Source organism: Chenopodium album, chromosome 4, assembly GCF_948465745.1.
Source record: "Chenopodium album chromosome 4, dcCheAlbu1.1, whole genome shotgun sequence".
Lineage (NCBI taxonomy): Eukaryota > Viridiplantae > Streptophyta > Magnoliopsida > Caryophyllales > Amaranthaceae > Chenopodium > Chenopodium album.
The window spans coordinates 78,385,313-78,405,025 of NC_137837.1; the positions used below are offsets into that span (position 1 = coordinate 78,385,313).

Consider the following 19,713-nt stretch of genomic DNA (forward strand, 5'->3'; position numbering starts at 1 on the left):
ATAAATAATTTAAACGGACATTATCTTGTTTAACTTTCAATAAATAAAAACTTTGTTTAGCTTATTAATATTAAGGCATTCGTACAAGTATTTACTTGTACTATATATATTGAGTCAAATATTTAATAGTTCACAAAGTTAAATGTTTAATTAGTCAAATATTTATTGAACATTGTGTAAATTATAAGGTGGAACAGAAGAAAGAAGAAGAGAAGACTGCAGAAAATGTGCAAGAGAAGAAAGAAACGAAGATCGAAGAAAACATGCAAGAGAAGAGAGGTAGCATAGCATTCTTCGCAACCTATCGACCACCCGTGCCATTGGATATATACTCATCCAAATATCCACCCATGTCGAACCGAGACGAGGAGCTTATGACGGATGGACATTCTTATAATTACAACGCTCAAGTTATTCCACCATCGGCTCTCAAACTTATCCTTCAACGTCCACTATTGCGCGGCCAAGGCACTGAGGATGATGTAGATTCGGGCCGTCTATCAGCAATGATTTTTGTGTCCGAACGAACTGAAAACCTTGAGACCCTTCATATAGCTCTCCTTTTCCGAGACCAACCGTCCAAAGTACAAGTGTATAATTTTGCTGAAGTTTATGACACATTCAAGGGTGTCCGCATGGAGGATAGTGGTTGCATTGCTGGAAACTATCTTATTTATGTCTCTACTATGGAGCCCGCCATTGAGCCTCATCAACCTTGGACCGCGGTATATAAAACGAATCTGAAGGACGGAAAGACTGAACGCCTCACTCTCAAAGGTACACCCCTTCGTTTCACAATGATGTTCTTGGTTAGAATCTTTGACTTATTAAAAACAAAGAGAATATTCTAAATTTCTCTTAATCTATAACAACAAATATAGTCATGCAAGATCTAGTTTGATTCGTCTTGGTGAGTAGATTATTAATATCTAACTTTTATAATTTTTGCTAGTGTGAGATTAAAGGTACTTGCTGTCAAAGATGAATAAAAATTTGTATCAATTTACAAAACAAGAACATCATATAACTATAAATATTGAAGATTGAACTAGTTCATTGAAATGTGTTTTAAGTTTGACCGTGTTAATCATTTTGGAACCGAGAGAGTATAAACATTAGTCTATATCTTTTCTGTTTATTGATATGATGATATGAATTATATGTAACTTCGTATGAAGTTCAAAGTTGTGCATACATGAGTGAACTTAAAACTCTAATTTACTTGTATAGGGCAAGCTGATTTAAGTCCCTCGGTGTCACCCGATGGAAAGAAGATAGCAGTGGCATCTTTCCAAAGAAAAGCTGGTTGGGATGGCGAGATTGAGGATCTCAAGACTAGCATTTTCGTTATGAATGTAGAGCGGCCCTTAAATCGTGAGTTGGTGGTTGTTGATGGAGGTTGGCCTACTTGGGGAAGCAACAACGTTCTCTTTTTCCACCGTAACATCGAGAAGGTTAAAATTCAAAAACGTTGGGGGGTATTTCGAGTTGATCTACGTCTGGGTCCCACATCCGTGGCTCGTGTGACCCCGGAAGAGATCAGTGCTATGACCCCCGCCGCTATTGATGAGACCAAAGTGGTTGTTGCTACTCTTCGTCGAAGTTTCACATTCGACGAGCAAGATGAACGTGAAGCAGATCAATACCGGCACATTGAGGTTTTTGATATAAACCAACCAAAAGATCATTATATAGAAATTACTCAAAAAACTAGACCCATGGCCGATCACTTCAATCCCTTTGTCGTCGGTGATGCCATCAACGGAGTAAAGCGCATTGGTTATCATCGTTGCCACACTGACAAACTTAACGCGGTATGTACAATCAACTATGAACTTCTAAGTATATTAGCAAATCATACAATAAAGATACTTATGTTGATTGTAATATGACAGTATAACGTTGTTGAGAAAGATTTCTACAAGCTACAATCTCCCGATCCAGAGATCGGAATATTCAGGGTATCGGGTGTTTTTCCATCAATTTCAGAATGTGGCAAGAAGCTTGCATTTGTTGACAACGAGTTTAAGGCTGTGTGGGTTGCCGACAACACTGGGTTACATATGGTTTACAAGGTACATTCTTTGGATATAATCCATATTCATTATATTGATCCAAAAAGTTAGTGATATTGGAAATTAAAATTACTCCTTCTGTCCCTAAAAGTTGTGAGAATCGTCACACAATAAATAAATAAATAAATAAAATAAAAAAAAAAGACACAGAAGAGATTTTTTTTTTTTTTTTTTGGTGTACGTTAATCTTATAGTTATAGTTATGGGATTAATGTGCAGAGGAACGACTCAAACAGCATATTCTCTCCAGTGTGGAACCGTGGAAAGGACATACTCTATGTTTGTGTTGGACCTTCTTTCAACCAGAAAGAGACGGTTCAAATATTGGCGATTATCAATGTCTCAAAATCTCAAAGAGAGTTCAAATTTCTAACTGAAAAGGGATACAATAGTGCTTTCCCCTCTACCAATGGAGACGGTAAGTACTCATAACTTAGTATTTTCTAATCCTACCTCCGTTAAATAATAGTTGGAACTTTGAGAATTATTTGTGAGGTATAAAATATTTCAAAGAACAACTAATATTTAACGGAGGTATTAATTTCTATTGTACAACACAATATCATATTAAAGAAACTAGTTAAGAAGACTTCATACTATCGAAAGATATAAAGACCATATGATCTTAATACCAACTAATAATTTTTATTGATAGATAGCAATAACACACTAACATAATACTTCAAATCAGGGACAAAACTAGTCTATCGATCTACAAAGAATGGGTCGAAGAATCTATACATAATGGAAAATGCAAATCTAGGAGAATTCGACGGAGCTAAAGTAACAAGACTAACAGAAGGGAATTGGACAGACACACATTGTCAATGGTCTCCTACAAAAGATTGGATAGTATTTTCATCGAATCGTTCGAATCCAACAGCCAAAAAACTCGATGATCTACCTGATCCGGGGTACTTTGGTGTGTACATGGTGAAGGCTAATGATAGCAATGTGGTCATTAAAGTGATAGACAGTGGAAATACTTATTTAGGAGCACTATTTCCAGGACATGTGAACCATCCATTTTTCAGCCCTGATGGAAAGAGTCTCGTTGTGGCTGCTGATCTTGCTGCTGTGTCGTGTGATCCGGTTTCGATGCCTATATTCCTTCACTCTGTAAGACCCTATGGCGATATATTTATCGTTGATATTGACGCTAGTGACATACATAAGAATGAGAATTTGAAAAAATTCACCCGCGTTACACATAGTAGATATGAGAACTCAACTGCGACTTGGCCCATGGCCTCGACTAAGGACTTGCTTGCAAAATGGAACGTCCGATTAGCTGGTAACGACGATGCCAAGAAGTATAAGCCAGAATGCCCGTATATGCATAAAGGCGGGGCTGAAAGCTTTCATATGACTGGACACCTTTGTATTCCTGATCAGCGTTGTTGTTAGATTGAATTTGCTCTTCATTTGTAGCGGATAATAATGCTCTCACATGACTAGAATTGTCGTTTTATCAAAAATAAAAATTATAGTTTTTCAAAAAAAAAAAAAAAAAAAAAAAAAATTTATAGGGCTTGTTTCACATTGTTTTTTGTTTTTATTTTTCTGTTTTTTTTAAAACTAAAAACCAAAAACAGGAAACAAGAAAAAGTTGTTTCCACTTTTCGGTTGTCAGTTTTTAAAATTATCATAATTTTAATAAATTTGACTAATTTTTTATTCATTACATGATATATATCATATGATTTAAAAAAACAAAAAACCAAAAAACAGAAAACCACAGTGATGCCAAACGAACCCTTAATGTACCAATTTTTTTTTTGTTCTAGTATGTATTTTTGTCCAGGACTTTGCTCATTTATAAATTCAATAATTAATTGTTGTTATCTCTCGCTAATCGCCTTAGCTTGCACTATTCTTTGAGAACTCTCCACTTATAAACGGAGTATTTATATTGTTGAACGAGAATGAGAGATTGTTATTTATCACTGTTTAAGAGAAGCAAATCTGCCAAATCGTAAAGTAGATTACGATTGTAAAATAAGGATCTGGGTGCCGTTTTATTATCTCTCGCATTATAAGGAGTGCAATTGGGCACAAATAATGCACGAAGTTCACCAATAAAAATCCTTCATGTATTTTGCTCGTGTAAATTTTTCATAAAAAACATAACTCATGTCAGCCAGCTATATGCTATGGTTTTTTTTTTTTTTAAACAATATGACAATATGCTATGTTATTTGGCATCAACATGAGTACATGACCTTATTATTATTTTTTAGCACTGTCAAAACGCCAGTTCCGTTTTGGTTCGGTTTGAAATCGGTTCGGTATTTAATCGGGTCGGTTTGGAATCGGTTTAATTGTCTCACGGGTCGGTTTTGGTTCGGTTTAAATAGTTATCGGTTCGATTCGGTTTCGGTTTATTCTTAAGCGGTTTTAATTCGGTTCGGGTTGTAAACAATCCGGGTAGTAAATGGTTCGGTGCAGACAGGTTGCGGTTTGTTAACGGTGCGGTGTAAACGGTTTTTATCCCGGTTCAAACAGTTTCGGGTTGGAAACGGTTTCGGGTTAGAAACAGTTTGGTTCTTTTTTGGTTCAGTTTATAACTGGTTCGGTTCTTTTTCGGTTCAGTTTTTAATTGGTTCGGTTCTTTATAATTAACTGGTTCGGTTCTTCGATTGTTTAACCACTTTAACGTTATTCATATCGGTTCCATTTCAAGTTTACTAAATTATAGTTGAATCTGAATTAAAACATAGTCTAATAGTATATTCATGTCACTAGCACACTCCCATCTTTATTTCATTATTACTCACAGAATCAATGTAATCATATGCTTAATAGTCTCTGTGAATTAATTTTATTTATTACGCCTTCAGCCAAGCCTTGGTACTTAATATTACAAGCTTTTTGTTCATTTGGTTTCATCACCTCAAATGTATACATGACTAGAGGCAGTAGTGTTGCTAATAGTTTGAGGCAGGGCCTGAGCATGCTTGTTTTGCTCTTGTTTGTGAACACTGATTATCCTTAAGACCTTAATGAACGATTTGCCTTGCTATTTTAAAAAAAATATTCTAAGATTTCTAATATTTAATCCATTTAATTATATCCCCGTAAAAAAAAAAAAAAAAAAAATCCATTTAATTATATAAAAAAGTTTGTAAACGGTTCGATTTAGAAGCGGTTTGGTTCATAAACGGTTCCGTTTATAACCAGTTCGGTTTACATGCAATCAGTTCGGTTTTTAAATGGTTCAGTGCAAACGGGTAGCAGTTTGCTAACGGTTCGGTGTAAGCTTTTTTTGCTAGTTTAAACGGTTTCGGGTTGGAACTGGTTTCGGGTTAGATACGGTTCGGTTCGGTTTTCTTTCAGTTCGGTTTATATTCGGTTCGGTTTGTTAACGAGTTCGGTTCTTATACGGTTTAACATTATTCGGGTCGATTCGGTTTCGGGTTTACTAAAATACGGTTCGGGTCGGTTTTCGGTTTCAAAAAAATCGGTTTTTAATCGGTTCGGTTCTCATTTGGGTCGGTCGGTTTCGGACAGTTAAACGGTTTCGATTTGAAATTTGACAGCACTATTATTTTTAGTAGCCCAACAAAGTTGGCAATCCATCATGCTAAAACTAAATTCTTAAAAGTAATGTCCATGTATTTATAGATGAGTTGGGCCAACATATTAGACAACTGCTTCTCATTTTATGCCAAATATTATAGAGTTGGGTTGTTTTTCTTTTTCTTTTTTTGCTGACTTGACCATGTCCACCTTTTTTTCTCTTTTACTACCTCCATTAATTGTTATATACAACTTTAGAATATTTATATTTCACAAATAATACCCCAAAGTTGCACATAACAATTAACGGAGGTATTATTTTTTGAAGAAAGAAATTGATATTATTGTCATACACAAAAATAACAACTAAAATTGTAGAGAAAGTAACGAATTAAATCTAGCTACACTATTCTTTCATACTACAAGTGAATATATAGAAGCTCACTTGCCATGAATTGAATCTAAATATCTAATGCATATTGATTATACATCTTTATCTAATAAGCACTACTTCATTGCAACTTAACTAGCTAGCCAGTTCCATAGAAGGGGATTAGTAGAAACTTAATTTGGAGTCAGGCTTAATGACCGTGATTTAATCCCAAAGAGGGAGATCCATCAAAACTGCACTCATATCCAAAGAATCGTCGGCCATCAAACTGTAGTCTCCTGCCTCCAAATTAGAGCTAGACAAGTAATTTGGACTAGTGAATAATCTTGGTGAAAATAACACGTCATGGTTGAGACAAACAATTTCATCAGCTAGCAATGGCTCCATTATTGTCACCGAATCAACGGGTTTGGAAGCCGGATAATCACTTGTAGCCATTGAAGATGATGCATTTAGGCAACGTTATTGTCCAATATTTCCTGCTTGGGGTGAATAGTAGGGTTTTTGGATTTAAAACTTATGAAATTGGTACAATTTGCGTTATTGTTGTTGTAGAGGTGAGGTTGGCATGTATGTTCGGCGTAGTAAGTGATCCTATAATTTGTTGGATTATCCGATATTTTTTGGACTTGTTTGGTCGCGTGGCAATTCTGATCTTCTTTGTATGCACACAGTGGCGGATCCAGAAATTTTAACCAGGGGTAGCACTAGACAATTAAAAAAAAAATCGATTTATTTTTTATTTGCGCGTGTTTTTGTGACATGAATTTTAAGATGTACTAATTACACCTAAACTAGACAATTAAAATTACTCCTTATGTGACAATTCTTGGATCCGCCACTGTGTATATAATCTACTTAATGCGGATCTAGGGTAATGCGGATCCAGGAATTGTACCTTAACTAGACAATTAAAATTACTCCTTATGTGACATGAATTACTTTAATGCACCCTGTAACTATTAATCATGATGTCAAAAGTTTTACAAGTATATAATAAATTTAAAATGAGACTTAAAAATAAAAGTGAATGACAACCAAAATTTAATACTACAGAATTTTAAAAAATACAGAGATCAAATTAGCATTTTTTAAAAATTGTGAAAATAAATAAAATGTAAAAGTAGAGGTGAATGGCCAATATCTAATAATTTTAAAAAGAGACATAAAAATAAAAATGAATAATTTTGTTTCAAAAAAAAAAGTGAATAATTTAATACTACAGAATAAAAAAAAAATAGAGAGATTAGTATCTTTTTAACAAATGTGAAGATGAATAAAATGTAAAAATAAAGGTGAATGGCCAAGATCTAATAAATTTAAAAAGAGACATAAAATTAAAAGTGAATAGCGACCAAAATTTAATACTACACAATTTTTTTATTAAAAAATAGAGGGATTAGGATCTTTTTAAAAATTGTGAATATTTTTGGTGTTCTACCCGGTTCACCCTTGGGGATCGAACACAGGTTCTCCCTACCAAGTGTAGTCCCAATCACTATTACACCAACACCCAATTGGGAAGGGTATGGGACTCGAACCCCCAACCATCTAGATTGATAAAACCCACTTTAACCACTAGAGCAACACGCAATATTAATGACATTCTGCGAATTATATTACTTATTAATTTTTTTCTAAATTTTTGGGGGTAGCACGTGCTACCCCGGGTTCCTTAGTAGATCCGCCAGTGTATGCACACCTATAGTATTCCCTATTATATCATGGATCATTAAGAAACATAAATAATTAATGGGTAGTGATTAATTGTGATTTGTTCTCTAATTGGAAAAAAAAAATCATTTTGTTCATATGAAAATTCTTAATTGCAACTATAATTTAATTACGTGATGTGATCAATAAGGTAAAAGACTAAGTCACACCTTTATTATAAGGGTTACAAAAATGTGAATTTCCCTATTATTAGTATTAAATATATGAAGTTCGTAAGGTCCATAATTAATTGGAAATAAGAAAAGACTAGGAGTGATGACATACCTGGGGTGATTTGTGTTGAGAATTGACTTCTTCCCATATTTTCTCCAAATATAGCCATCTGGTGTAAGATTTAGAGTATCAATTGTTCGTAACCTATAAAATCACAAATAAAATTTTAGAACTTTTTAGTAAATTTCAGCTTCTTTTTTATTGTTATGTGAAAATCAAATTAAAACAGTAATCATCAAATAAAATACGAGATTGGCTCAAAACAATATTTAATTTATCAGATAGTTCATTAGAATTTTCTTAGTACCACATACCTCCCGACGTTTTCAACCAACTACATTATTCGAGATACACTCACATACATGATTGTATCTATCGTATGTGTGTTTTATTATTGGCGAATTAAATGTCCAATCAAATACAAGAAAACTGGAGCAATAGATCTTGTCAAACCTACTACCCCGTTTCATATTATATTTACAACGCTTTAACATAAAGTAGAGAGGAAAAATGTCTAATCATTGCAGATAATATGAAAAGGAGGTAGTTTATAAAACAACAAAATGTACTAAACTAGTAAAATACGTACCTTGTCTTCTATTCAAAAAAAAAAAAAAAAAAAAAAGTAGTACCTTGTCTTGGGTTGTTGACTTGTTTGTTGAACAAATGATGCATCCATTTCCATAGATCGAACAATCTTATTTAAGATGGAAATAGAAGTATCAAATGAATTAACAATGGCGGTAGAATAGTTTTTCATACATACCATTTTTGTTTCATCATTGAATTGACTTGTTTCTCCCTCACTAATTAGTTGATCTGGTTGACTAAGTAAGCTTCGTAGTTGACTTGTTGCTTCCCATCCTTTTTTCAATTCTTCTTTTACAACCATTTTTAGATCCATTTTTTTCTCTCTTTTTTACCAAAAAAATCTAGTGAGAGTGCGATTTTTAGATGAGTTGCTCTCTTCATATATATAAACTTTTTTTTTGACACCACAAAAAAAAAAAAAAAAAAAAAAAAAAAAAAAAAAAGTTTATATATATGAACAGAGCAACTTATACGGGGTATAAACCAACGTGCGAAATGTAATTAGCAAATCAGTGGTAAAGCAGTTACAACTAGCTTGTATAATAATAGAAAAATAATAATTATTAAATAAATTTGGTATAATAAATTACTCCTTGATCATAGATAATTACGTTTACGCGCAAATGATGTGACGAACTCCTTTAAGGATCTTTTACTAAAACGGCTAGTTTGACAAAAGTATTTACCAAAACGGCTAATTATAAAATTTAATTCCCAAACTAGCTAATTTATTAACTTGGAAGGAATTTATCTATTTCTTATTTCCTTTGAACCAGTTTGGTTCACTTTTTTTTTTTTTTTTTTTATATTTTAATTTTAGTTTTTTTTGTTTCCTTAAAGATTTTTTAAAGTTGGAAAATTTAAGCAGTTTACAAAATTACGAAGAACGTAAACAGTGGCAGACTCGCAGATCCCTAATTTCGATCCAAAAAAAATAAAAAATTAAAAGCCCTAATTTTTCATCTTGATCATATCAGTCACTAAAATTTGGAATTTCAAGTATTATTGTTCTATCAAGATTACCGCAAATTTATACTACGATAAGGAATTTAAGGTACTGCTCATCTTTTTCATGTCTATTAAATTAATTGTATACTCTTTGTTTATGTCGGCTAGTATGAATAATTTTTTTTGTTTAATGTGTATGATAAATCAAACTTACATATATTTATTTCTATCTTTATGTGTTAAAAAAATAGTTGTATTTTTTTTTTTTCATTTGTTGATTAAAAGTTTGGATCATTTTTTTTAGTGGTTGTTTATGTTGTGTAACTTTTTTAAAAATTGAGAATTGTTGCATATATATTAATGTTGATTGTTATTGTTCAAATTAATGGGATATTTTAAACTAGGGCATAAGAATTTAAATAAAACCAAAATTTTTTAAAAAAAAACCGAATTCTTTTTATATAAAACCAAAAAAAAAACATAAAGTGAATCGAACGGGTTCAAAGGAATATAAAAAATAAATAATATCCTTTCAATTCAATAAAATTAGCTAGTTTCGGAATTAAATTTTAAAATTAGCCGTTTTGGTAAATACTTTTGTCAAAATAGCCATTTTGGTAAAAGATCCCTCCTTTAATTTATTAGCAGCCGCCTCCTTGGGTACTTCTTCACCCTACCCTCTCTCATCAGCTCTTTTATTAGGTTCTATAATAAGATATTTGGCTGTATAGGCTTTAAATAGTCTAATTTTAGGGTTAATTAAATCTTATCTTTTGATCTCAATAAATCTATTCAATATGAGTGTAAAACACTGTTCGTTCAATCTCTTTGTGGGAGGATTAAAGAGTCAAAGGATGGTTAGTTTTTCTATCCCCCTGAATGGCGGGGGTTTGGTCCTCACCGACCCCTCCTCTCCCTTCCCATGATAGGAGGGCCCTTTCGTAAGTTTGTATCATCAGCCTTGCCACATAAAAATCCTTTTACGTACGGTTTTCCTAGAAAAGTTGTGTATTCACCAATGTATTTGTGATAGATGTCTTATCCATGCGAAATTTGTTAAAAAGTTACTTTAAAATTTTCTATTATTTTATAGTAAATTATAGTACGCCCAATATATCAATAACATGTTAGTACAATGATGATTGAGACTGTACTTGTTAGAGATGACCGCGTATTTGATCCCTAGCAATAACAATTGCGAGGGGATTGGAACCTAACCACCCAAAATTAATTCCCAAATTCGAATTAGCTCTAAGGGTGAATCGGATAAAACACCAAAATAGTACACCCAATACAAACAACGTAGTATTTACTCTTTTTAGGTAAGCAAAGGGTTGAGGGAGCAGGGATGATTTAGGACGAAGATGTAGTTGTGGATTCTAAAACTAGGATAATTATAAATGGATAAATTCTGTTAAATAATTAGATGATGACTCCTTAATTAAAGATCAATACGCGCATATGATATCTCCAACTTACTCGAATTAATAATTACGGAGTAATATTCAAGTCAATGATGCCATGTTTATTTATTGATATACAAAGTACATTGTAAGAGATAAGAAACGTATTTGCATTTGCACGCACTAGCTCCCTTCGTCCCACAAATAGAAGTATGATTCAATTATACTTGGTCAAAAACAGAATTTATATATAAAATAACTTGGTTTTTGCTCCTTAAGTAGAGGGTGTTGACCTTTGACTTTAATTATATCTTGAATTTTTGAATTGTTGCTTTACATACACCAAAATTTTAAGGTACAGTCGCCTGTACCTAGCAAGGTACAGGCAAAAAACACGAAAAGAACATGTAGCAGTTTTTTAAAGAATATAAAGTTGTTTTGTAAAGAACATATAACTGTTTTGTAAAGAACATCCAATTTTATGTTTTTTTATACATCTAAAGAACATCTCTAATATTTATAAAGAACATGGAAATATTATGTAATGAACATGATTTATGTATATTCACCATAATTTTTTTTTAAAAAAAATCAAAGAACATTTCACAATAAGTAATTAACATTATATTACAAATAAAAGTACATTACACTGACAATTAAAGAACATGAACATATGTTCTTCTCACTCTTTTTTAATATAAATATGTTCTTTTTACTTTAGATATGTGTTCATTACTTTTTAATAGTATGTTCTTTTCATTACAACAGTATGTTCTTTACATGTGTGTAATATGTTCTTTTCGCGTAACGGCTGTACGATGCAAGGTACCAACGCCTGTAGGAACCACACATTGGTGTTCTAAATGGAAAATTCCCTGTTTCTTAGGGTGAGAAACAAAATTTGTTTCTCATGGGACATTTTCGTGAATAAATCAACAACTTTTTCATTATTGTGGGCTCCACAGTTGAATAAAGTTGTTGGTTTATTTACGAAAATAATGCCATGTGAGAAACAAAAATTTGTTTTCGCCATGAGAAAAAACTGGGGCATCCTCGTTCTAAATTTCTTGTGCAGCATACACTTACCTTGACTAAAGACTAATTCAAACATCATGTATATTAAGTGGAATTGAATGACCATTAATGTTATTTCTACATATTATATATCTAAAATGTTTTTAAAGTTATTCTAGGTGCTATGTGCCTATGTCTTTACTTACCTTCCTTAAGACTCCCAAAGCATAATTTCATTATATATTTACTTATTAGGCATTACTAAGTATTAAAAGGCTCTCCAAATACTATATTAAAAGGCGTTTAAAATAATGTTAATATACTGCATGTGGCACTCTTCTCTATTTATTTTTGTTAATCCGTGGTTTATACACATGGGTGTACAGTCTCATCATACACCCGGATAAATAAAAAAAAGGCAGAAAGAACATCCTGTGTTTCATAAAGAACATACATGTATTTGATAAAGAACATGTTTGTATTTGACAAAAACATGCATTACCAAAGAACATAAAGATATAATAAAAAGAACGAGATAAAAAGTTAATTAAATTTTCTGAAAAATTACACATTATTAACGGAAAAAATTTAGAGGTGATAAAAAATCTAGTAGGGCCGGGCCATATCATAATTTCTCGTGCCCAAACCCGTAGAAAAGTAGCGGGTTTTCAGGCTTTTTTCTAACCCGGTTTGAGTTTTAACTAAAAATGCATTTTTAGGTTTGCCCAAACCCACCCTATTTCGGGTCGGATCGGGTCGGGATGCGAGTCATGCCAATGTTGATCACCTCTTAAAAAATCCTTACCAAAGATATCATTTCCCCAAAAAATAGTTTTCTATCTCTCCAAAAAAAAATTCAACTTCCCATAATAATTTAGTTTTTTTTACTCTAATATTATTTTCAATTAAAAATAATTTAAGATTTCAATATCAAATTTCAAAATACCATATGTTAAAAGAACATAATTTATATTGTAAAGTACATATAGTTAATACCTAAATAACACACTAATCAAACTCAAAGAATATACGATAATAAGAGTAATTTAAATATGACATATGATAATAAAAATAGAATTTGGGCGTCACTACGACCTTAAAGAACATACACGCCAAATTCAAAGAACATACTTTGTATTATTAAACCCAAAAAAACATATATGTTTATCAACATATGTTAAATAACATAAGTTATAATGTAAAGAACATATAATTTTACTCAAAGAACACACTGATCACACTCAAAGAACATATTAAAGGTATGTTCTTTTTCAAACATTGGTATGTTCTTTATCAAACACTATATGTTTTTTCCGCCTTTTTTTGTTTACCCGGGTGCACTATGAGCATGGTGCACCCGGGTGTATTATCTAATTTTCATATTTTTGTTATTGCGTGCACTATTGTCACTCTCCTCTTTATGTTTCTTATTATATGCGTGCATGACACCGTACTAAGTAGGGGTCGGTTAGAATTAGCCAATTCACCACGTCGGCCGGCTACTCCGACGATACAGCTCTACTTATTCCTAGATACAGAAACGCCACTAGGAACAATTGAGAGAGGAACCTTGGATACAGTAACACCACCAAGGGTTAGAGAGATAATAATCTACCTAAGAACACTCAAAAGTGTTTAATTATATTTCATTTCAAAGGCTTGCCGGTTAATGGGCTACAACCATGGCTATTTATAGCCTTCATTAGCAACTACTACAACTACCAGAAATTAATACGAAGCTAGCTAATTAAATGCAATGTTGAATTCAACATTGCCGACATGAATGGTAGGGAGTGCCGACATGGAAGGGCTTCTAGAAGTAGTTGACATGGAAGGGCTTCAAGAAGTAGTTTCAGTTAAACCTTGTCAAACTCTCCCTGTTGCAGAAGACTCGACCTCGAGTCTTTGATCTTCCTCATCCTCGTGATATGGGGACAAATCAGCGACATTAAATGTAGCGGAAACATTATATTCCCCCGGAAGCTCAATCTTGTATGCATTCTCCCCGATTCGTTCTAGGACCTTGAATGGACCGTCAGCTCTGGGCTTGAGTTTACCATGTGTTCCTCTGGGAAACCTTTCTTTCCTTAAGTGGATCCAAACAAGATCTCCTTCCTTAAAGCTAGCTGGTCTACGGAACTTGTTCGCTTGTTCTTGATAGCGTTGATTTTGCCTTGTAATTTGAGCTCGAACCTTCTCATGTAACTTCTTGATCTCTCTAGCTCGTTCATCGGCATCACCGCTAAAGTGGTCAGGAGCGGGTAGTGGAACAAGATCAACCGGCGTAGTTGGATTTTTACCATAAACGATCTTGAAAGGGCTTTCACCAGTGGTTTGGCTCGGAGAACAATTGTAGGCGAACTCGGCTTGAGCTAACAACACATCCCACTGTCGGATGTTCTTGCTTACAAGATTTCTCAGCATATTTCCAAGAGTCCTATTGACAACTTCAGTTTGACCATCGGTTTGAGGATGTGCGGCGGAGCTAAACTGCAACTGCGTTCCTAACTTGCGCCATAAGGTTCTTCAAAAGTGGCTCATGAACTTGACATTTCGATCATAAGTGATGGTCTTTGGTATTCCATGTAGCCGTACAATTTCTCGAAAATAAAGATCAGCAATCTGCGTGGCATCATTAGTTTTATTGCACAGAATAAAATGAGCCATCTTCGAGAATCGATCAACAACAATCATGATGGACTATTTCAGTGAGCGGGGCGGCAATAGTGCTGAAATTTTTGATGAATCGGCGGTAGAAGGAAGCTAGACCATGAAAGCTACGAACATCATGGATTGATTGAGGAACTGGCCATGTGTTGATGGCTTCAACTTTGCTAGGATCCATCTCAATCCCATTTCTAGAGACAACATATCCAAGAAATACCACTTTGTCGGTGAGGAAGTGACATTTCTTTAGATTGGCATACAACTTTTGTTCACGAAGAACTTGGAAAATTTGTTGTAGATGATTCATATGCTCTTCAGAATTTCGACTATACACAAGAATATCATCAAAGTAAACAACTACAAACTTGCCAATGAAAGGGCGGAATTCCTGATTCATCAGTCGCATAAAGGTGCTAGGAGCATTAGAAAGACCGAACGGCATGACCATCCACTCACACAATCCATCCCTGGTTTTGAAAGCAGTCTTCCATTCATCTCCAGGTCGCATTCGGATTTGATGATATCCGCTTCGTAGATAAATCTTCGAGAACACAACAACATCGTGCAATTGATCAAGTAGATCATCAAGGCGCGGAATGGGAAAGCGATATTTGATAGTGATCCGATTAACGGCACGACTATCAATGCACATGCGCCACGATCCATCTTTCTTTGGGACAAGAAGTGCTGGAACTGAGCATGGACTCACACTTTCACGTACCAATCCTTTTTGCATGAGATCGATGACTTGTCGTTGAAGCTCTTCATGCTCTTTTGGACTCATCCGATAGGCAACCTTATTGGGGATGACTGCTCTAGGAACAAATTCGATGCAATGTTGAATATCACGCATTGGAGGTAAACCTTCAGGAATTTATTCCGGCATAATGTCACTAAATTTGCGAAGTAGAGGTTGGATCTCGTCCGGTATTCCTTGATCTTCTTGATTTTCCTAGAGCATGACTAGAACACAAGCAATGTTGGATTCTTTCAAGGCCATTGTAAACATTGATTCTGACACAACAGAGCTCTTATCTTGGCTTGGCTTTGCTAACAAATCCCTTTTTAGAGGTGCTAAAACAATTTTGACACCATCCTTTTCAAAGGAATAAGTATTATGAAAGCCATCATGAATTGCACGACGATCATACTGCCATGGACGACCCAAAAGTAGGTGACAAGCATCCATAGGGATGACATCACACCATACCTTATCCTGATACTTCTTCCCGATGGAGAAATCAACAAGGCATCTTTTAGAGACCTTGACATCATTCCCCTTCTTCAACCACGTGAGCTTGTATGGATAAGGGTGATCCTTTGTAGGCAGTTTCAATTTCTCGACCATGGTGGCGGCAATCACGTTCTCACAACTACCACTATCGATAATGACATCACATATTTTACCATGAGATGTACATCGAGTGTGGAAGATGTTGTTGCGTAACCACTCATCTTCTTTTACTGGGGCAGCATTGAGGATACGACGAATAACTAACGATTCGCCTTCGTCAACGTGCAAAACCTCTTCATTGTTTTCATCCTCAATATCTTCAACCTGTTCCTCTTCTAACAATTCCTCTTCGACAAGAGAAATTATTCTAAAATTTGGACATTTAGAAGCAATGTGACCAAATCCTTGACACTTAAAACATCTTCTGGAGGTAGGATTGTTGTTACCTTGCCTTTGTGGTTTGCTCGTTGTGACTGAATTCTCAACCTTCTTCGTCGATGTGCTAGAGTTGGCCTTCGGTGGAAACTTTGTTGGAGTATTTCCACGGTAAGAAGCCTCCTTAGAGACAAACTTAAATCCAGTTCTCTCCTTTGCTTGCTGACCTTCAACCTTCACAGCAAGCTTGGTGACGTCGTTGAACGACCAATATTGTTGGAGTTGTACGACTTTGGAGATTTTTGGGTCCAAACCGGTTAAGAGCCTTGCAATGGTCTGCTCTTCCGGTTCAGAATTGTCGCACTTCATTGATAAATCTTCAAACTTGGCAACATACTCGGCCACAGATTTGTTTCCTTGTTCCAAGTGATGAAACTTGAGAAACATATCTTGGCGATAGTGACTGGGTAAAAATTTACGCTTGAGTTCGCGTTTCATTTTATCCCATGTGCAGATCTTACTACGACCTTCTCGTTCACGTTGTCGTCTGAGATTCTCCCACCAAATGGATGCATGTTTCTTGAATTTGATGGCGACTAACTTGACCTTGCGTTCGTCCGGAATGTCTTTAAAATCAAAGACACGTTCAACTGTATGGAGCCATTCGATAAACTCATCAGGATGAACACCTCCTTCAAAATCTGGAATTTCAACTTTGATTCCAAACTCTTTTTCTTGGTGTCGAGGATGGCGCGTTCGTCGGGAACGAGATGTTTCTCCACTTGAATATTCACCCTCGGGTTGGTGAAATGGATTGAAATCTTCATCTGGTTCGTCTGATTGATGGGAATGATTAGAAGCAGCTTCATAACGTAGGTGCAAGACGTCGTTGAAGTTTTTGAATTTCTCGTTGCATGTCAGCTATTATAGTGTCATAGACAGGGCGCTGTTGTTGATTATTTCCTCCACGACGTGCTCTCGGCGGCATTTTGTTAAGCTGAAGAAAAATCCTTTTTTTTTCACTCTTTTTTTTTATTTTATTTTTTTTATAATACACTAAATATATGTATTATACATACAAGACATTAATATAAGATAAGGAAACTAAGAAAATATCTAATGTGAATACTAGACTTCAACTTATGAAAAGTGGAAAGAATTAAAGTCCAACTATTTAACTGCCACTATACTCACGCATTCACTCCTCTTTTCTCAATTATTCATTTATTATTATCATATATATATATATATATATATATATATATATATATATATATATATATATATATATATATATATATATATATATATATATATATATATATATATTATTATTATTATTATTATTTTATAATTTTAATAATGAAATAGTATTAAAAGCCCAATAATACTAAAGTAGAGTAGAGTAGTCAACTGCAAACTTGGATAAGGAAACTCAAAGAGGGCGTGAGAAACAAGGGAATAAGGCATGAGAGAGAAAGTGATTATCAGAGAACAAGAGCATTCCAAGAACAAGAAAAATTAGAGCAATTCTTCAACAATTGCTATAATTCAAGGTTATCTTGTGATATTTGAAAGGAATGGTGTCCTTCGAACAAGTGTATTATTCCGATAGCGGGTTCAGAATTATTAGAAAGCTAATATATTCAGTAAGGTCAAGTGATCGGAATGCCTGGGTGGAGGCCGCTTCCGATCAGTAATACTAATATAATTAATATTACAGCTTAATCTTGACTGAACTCTTCGGGTCACACCCAAGCAAAATATACGAACCAACTCGACGAATTAATTCGGAAGAAATTAATTCGTCGCCCGAGTGTTAAACATTTAGACGTCGGAAATTCGAGCTTGGAGCGTCGAAACCGAGCGTCGGAGAATCTCAAATGTCGAGCCAAAATTTAGGATTTGGCGAGACGGGAAAATGCATCTAGTAACAAGTAAAATCCTAGCCACGCGAAAGGCTAGGAATGCATGCCCAATAGGAGCATGCCACATGGCAGCACACATGGCAAAACGCCATGTGGCAGCACATGTGGCCGCCACGTTGGCAGCCGCCACATTGGCAGTGGACCCGGGTTGATGGGTCATGGACACGGGCCAAAATAAAATGGGTCAACCGAACCCAACTTGGGGCTCAAGGTTGGGTGACACATGGTTAGTTCACATTGCATGTGAAATGCCTTGGGGACCAAGTGAGAAAGTGGTCCACACCTAACCATGTGACACTTGTTACTTGTTCCTTTGTTTATTTAACTAAGGGTTGAATTCACCAATCTTTCCATGTGGGATCTTTTTGTGAAAAGTCCCACATTGAAAGATGAGTGAAATTCACAAGGCATACTTCCTTATAAATAGTCATGGCATGGCTTGAGAATTCTTTGCTTGAGTGGGAGTTAAAAAAAGCATTCCATAATTTTTGGGAAAACTCTTAAACTCATATAACACTCGGGTTTTGGTCGGACCTTGCTAACCCCACTACAAGAAAAAGGGTAATTAGCGACGGCCAATGTAGTCGCAAATCCGTCGCAAAAATGGATTTGCGACGGATTTGCGACTACTTTGGTTCGTTGCCAAAGACCTCGTCGCAAATCCATTTTTGCGACTAATTTTTGGACAGTCGCAAATTTAGCGACGGATTTGCAACGCCTTTGCAACTACCATTTAGCGACTAACTTTCAAATTTTAGCAACTAAATTATTGTCCGTCGTAAAATATTTGCGACGGATTAGCAACTACTTAGACCAATGTTTTAGGACTACTTTTGCAACGGATTAGTGACTACAAGACCAAACTTTTGCGACTACGAGACTAAACTTTTGCGACTACAGAGACTAGTTTAATTGCGACGGATTTGAGACTATTGAGACTAATGTTTTTTGCGACGGATTAGCAACTACATACGAGACCAAATTTTTGCGACTACAAAACTAATTATTTGTGACAGATTAGCGACTACTGAGACTAATGATTTTGCAACTAACCAATTAGTCTCTAAACCAAATTTGCAGTCGCTAAATATTTGCGACTAACTATCAATATTTGAGACCATAATTAAGCGACAACCAATATTAATCACAAAGCAAAAAAGGTACCCACGCATAAATTCAAATAACCAAAATGTTAATTTTATTCAAATATCCAAAATATCAATCAATTTTGTATCAATGTATTAAAAAACAATATTTAACTTATAAGACTAATTTTTCCAAAAGTCACCTCCCATATAAAAAAAAAGCTACTTCAAACAAGAATTAATGACAATGTAAAAGACCAGTTGTTCATAAAATTACCACCAAGAAAATAAAAATCACTTAGTTGTATCACGAGAGCGGGTGACTGCAGGCGTAGGAGGCTTATAAGGACGGTAAACTTGTTTTACAAGTGATGCCATTTCCTGCAATGTTTTTTGCATAGCTAATTTTTCCTTCTTCCATGTAGCTTTTTCGATCTCATGATTTTCGACGAATTCCTTAGCACATTTTAAGCTCTCTGCCGCTATTTTTTGGCTTTCTTCTACCTTGTTATGGTTTTCTTCCGCCATCTTCTTTA

General features: G+C 34.7%; 2 protein-coding genes and 1 pseudogene across 2 annotated transcripts; 2 read left to right on the top strand and 1 right to left on the bottom strand.

Annotated features, from left to right (window-relative positions):
• Nucleotides 1-350: 350 nt before the first annotated feature.
• On the top strand, nt 351-1,892 carry LOC145628282 (uncharacterized). The gene is made up of 2 exons (XM_081680580.1): nt 351-777; nt 1,231-1,892. Exons 1-2 carry the CDS (start codon nt 351-353, stop codon nt 1,890-1,892), a joined length of 1,089 nt encoding a protein of 362 aa, XP_081536706.1.
• A 147-nt stretch (nt 1,893-2,039) lies between these two features.
• Nucleotides 2,040-3,559, top strand: LOC145627426 (uncharacterized). Its single transcript, XM_081679817.1, has 3 exons — nt 2,040-2,075; nt 2,295-2,493; nt 2,767-3,559. Exons 1-3 carry the CDS (start codon nt 2,064-2,066, stop codon nt 3,480-3,482), a joined length of 927 nt encoding a protein of 308 aa, XP_081535943.1. The 5' UTR covers nt 2,040-2,063; the 3' UTR covers nt 3,483-3,559.
• Nucleotides 3,560-6,189: 2,630 nt separating this feature from the next.
• On the bottom strand, nt 6,190-8,836 carry LOC145627427 (WRKY DNA-binding transcription factor 70-like; annotated as a pseudogene).
• Nucleotides 8,837-19,713: the final 10,877 nt, after the last annotated feature.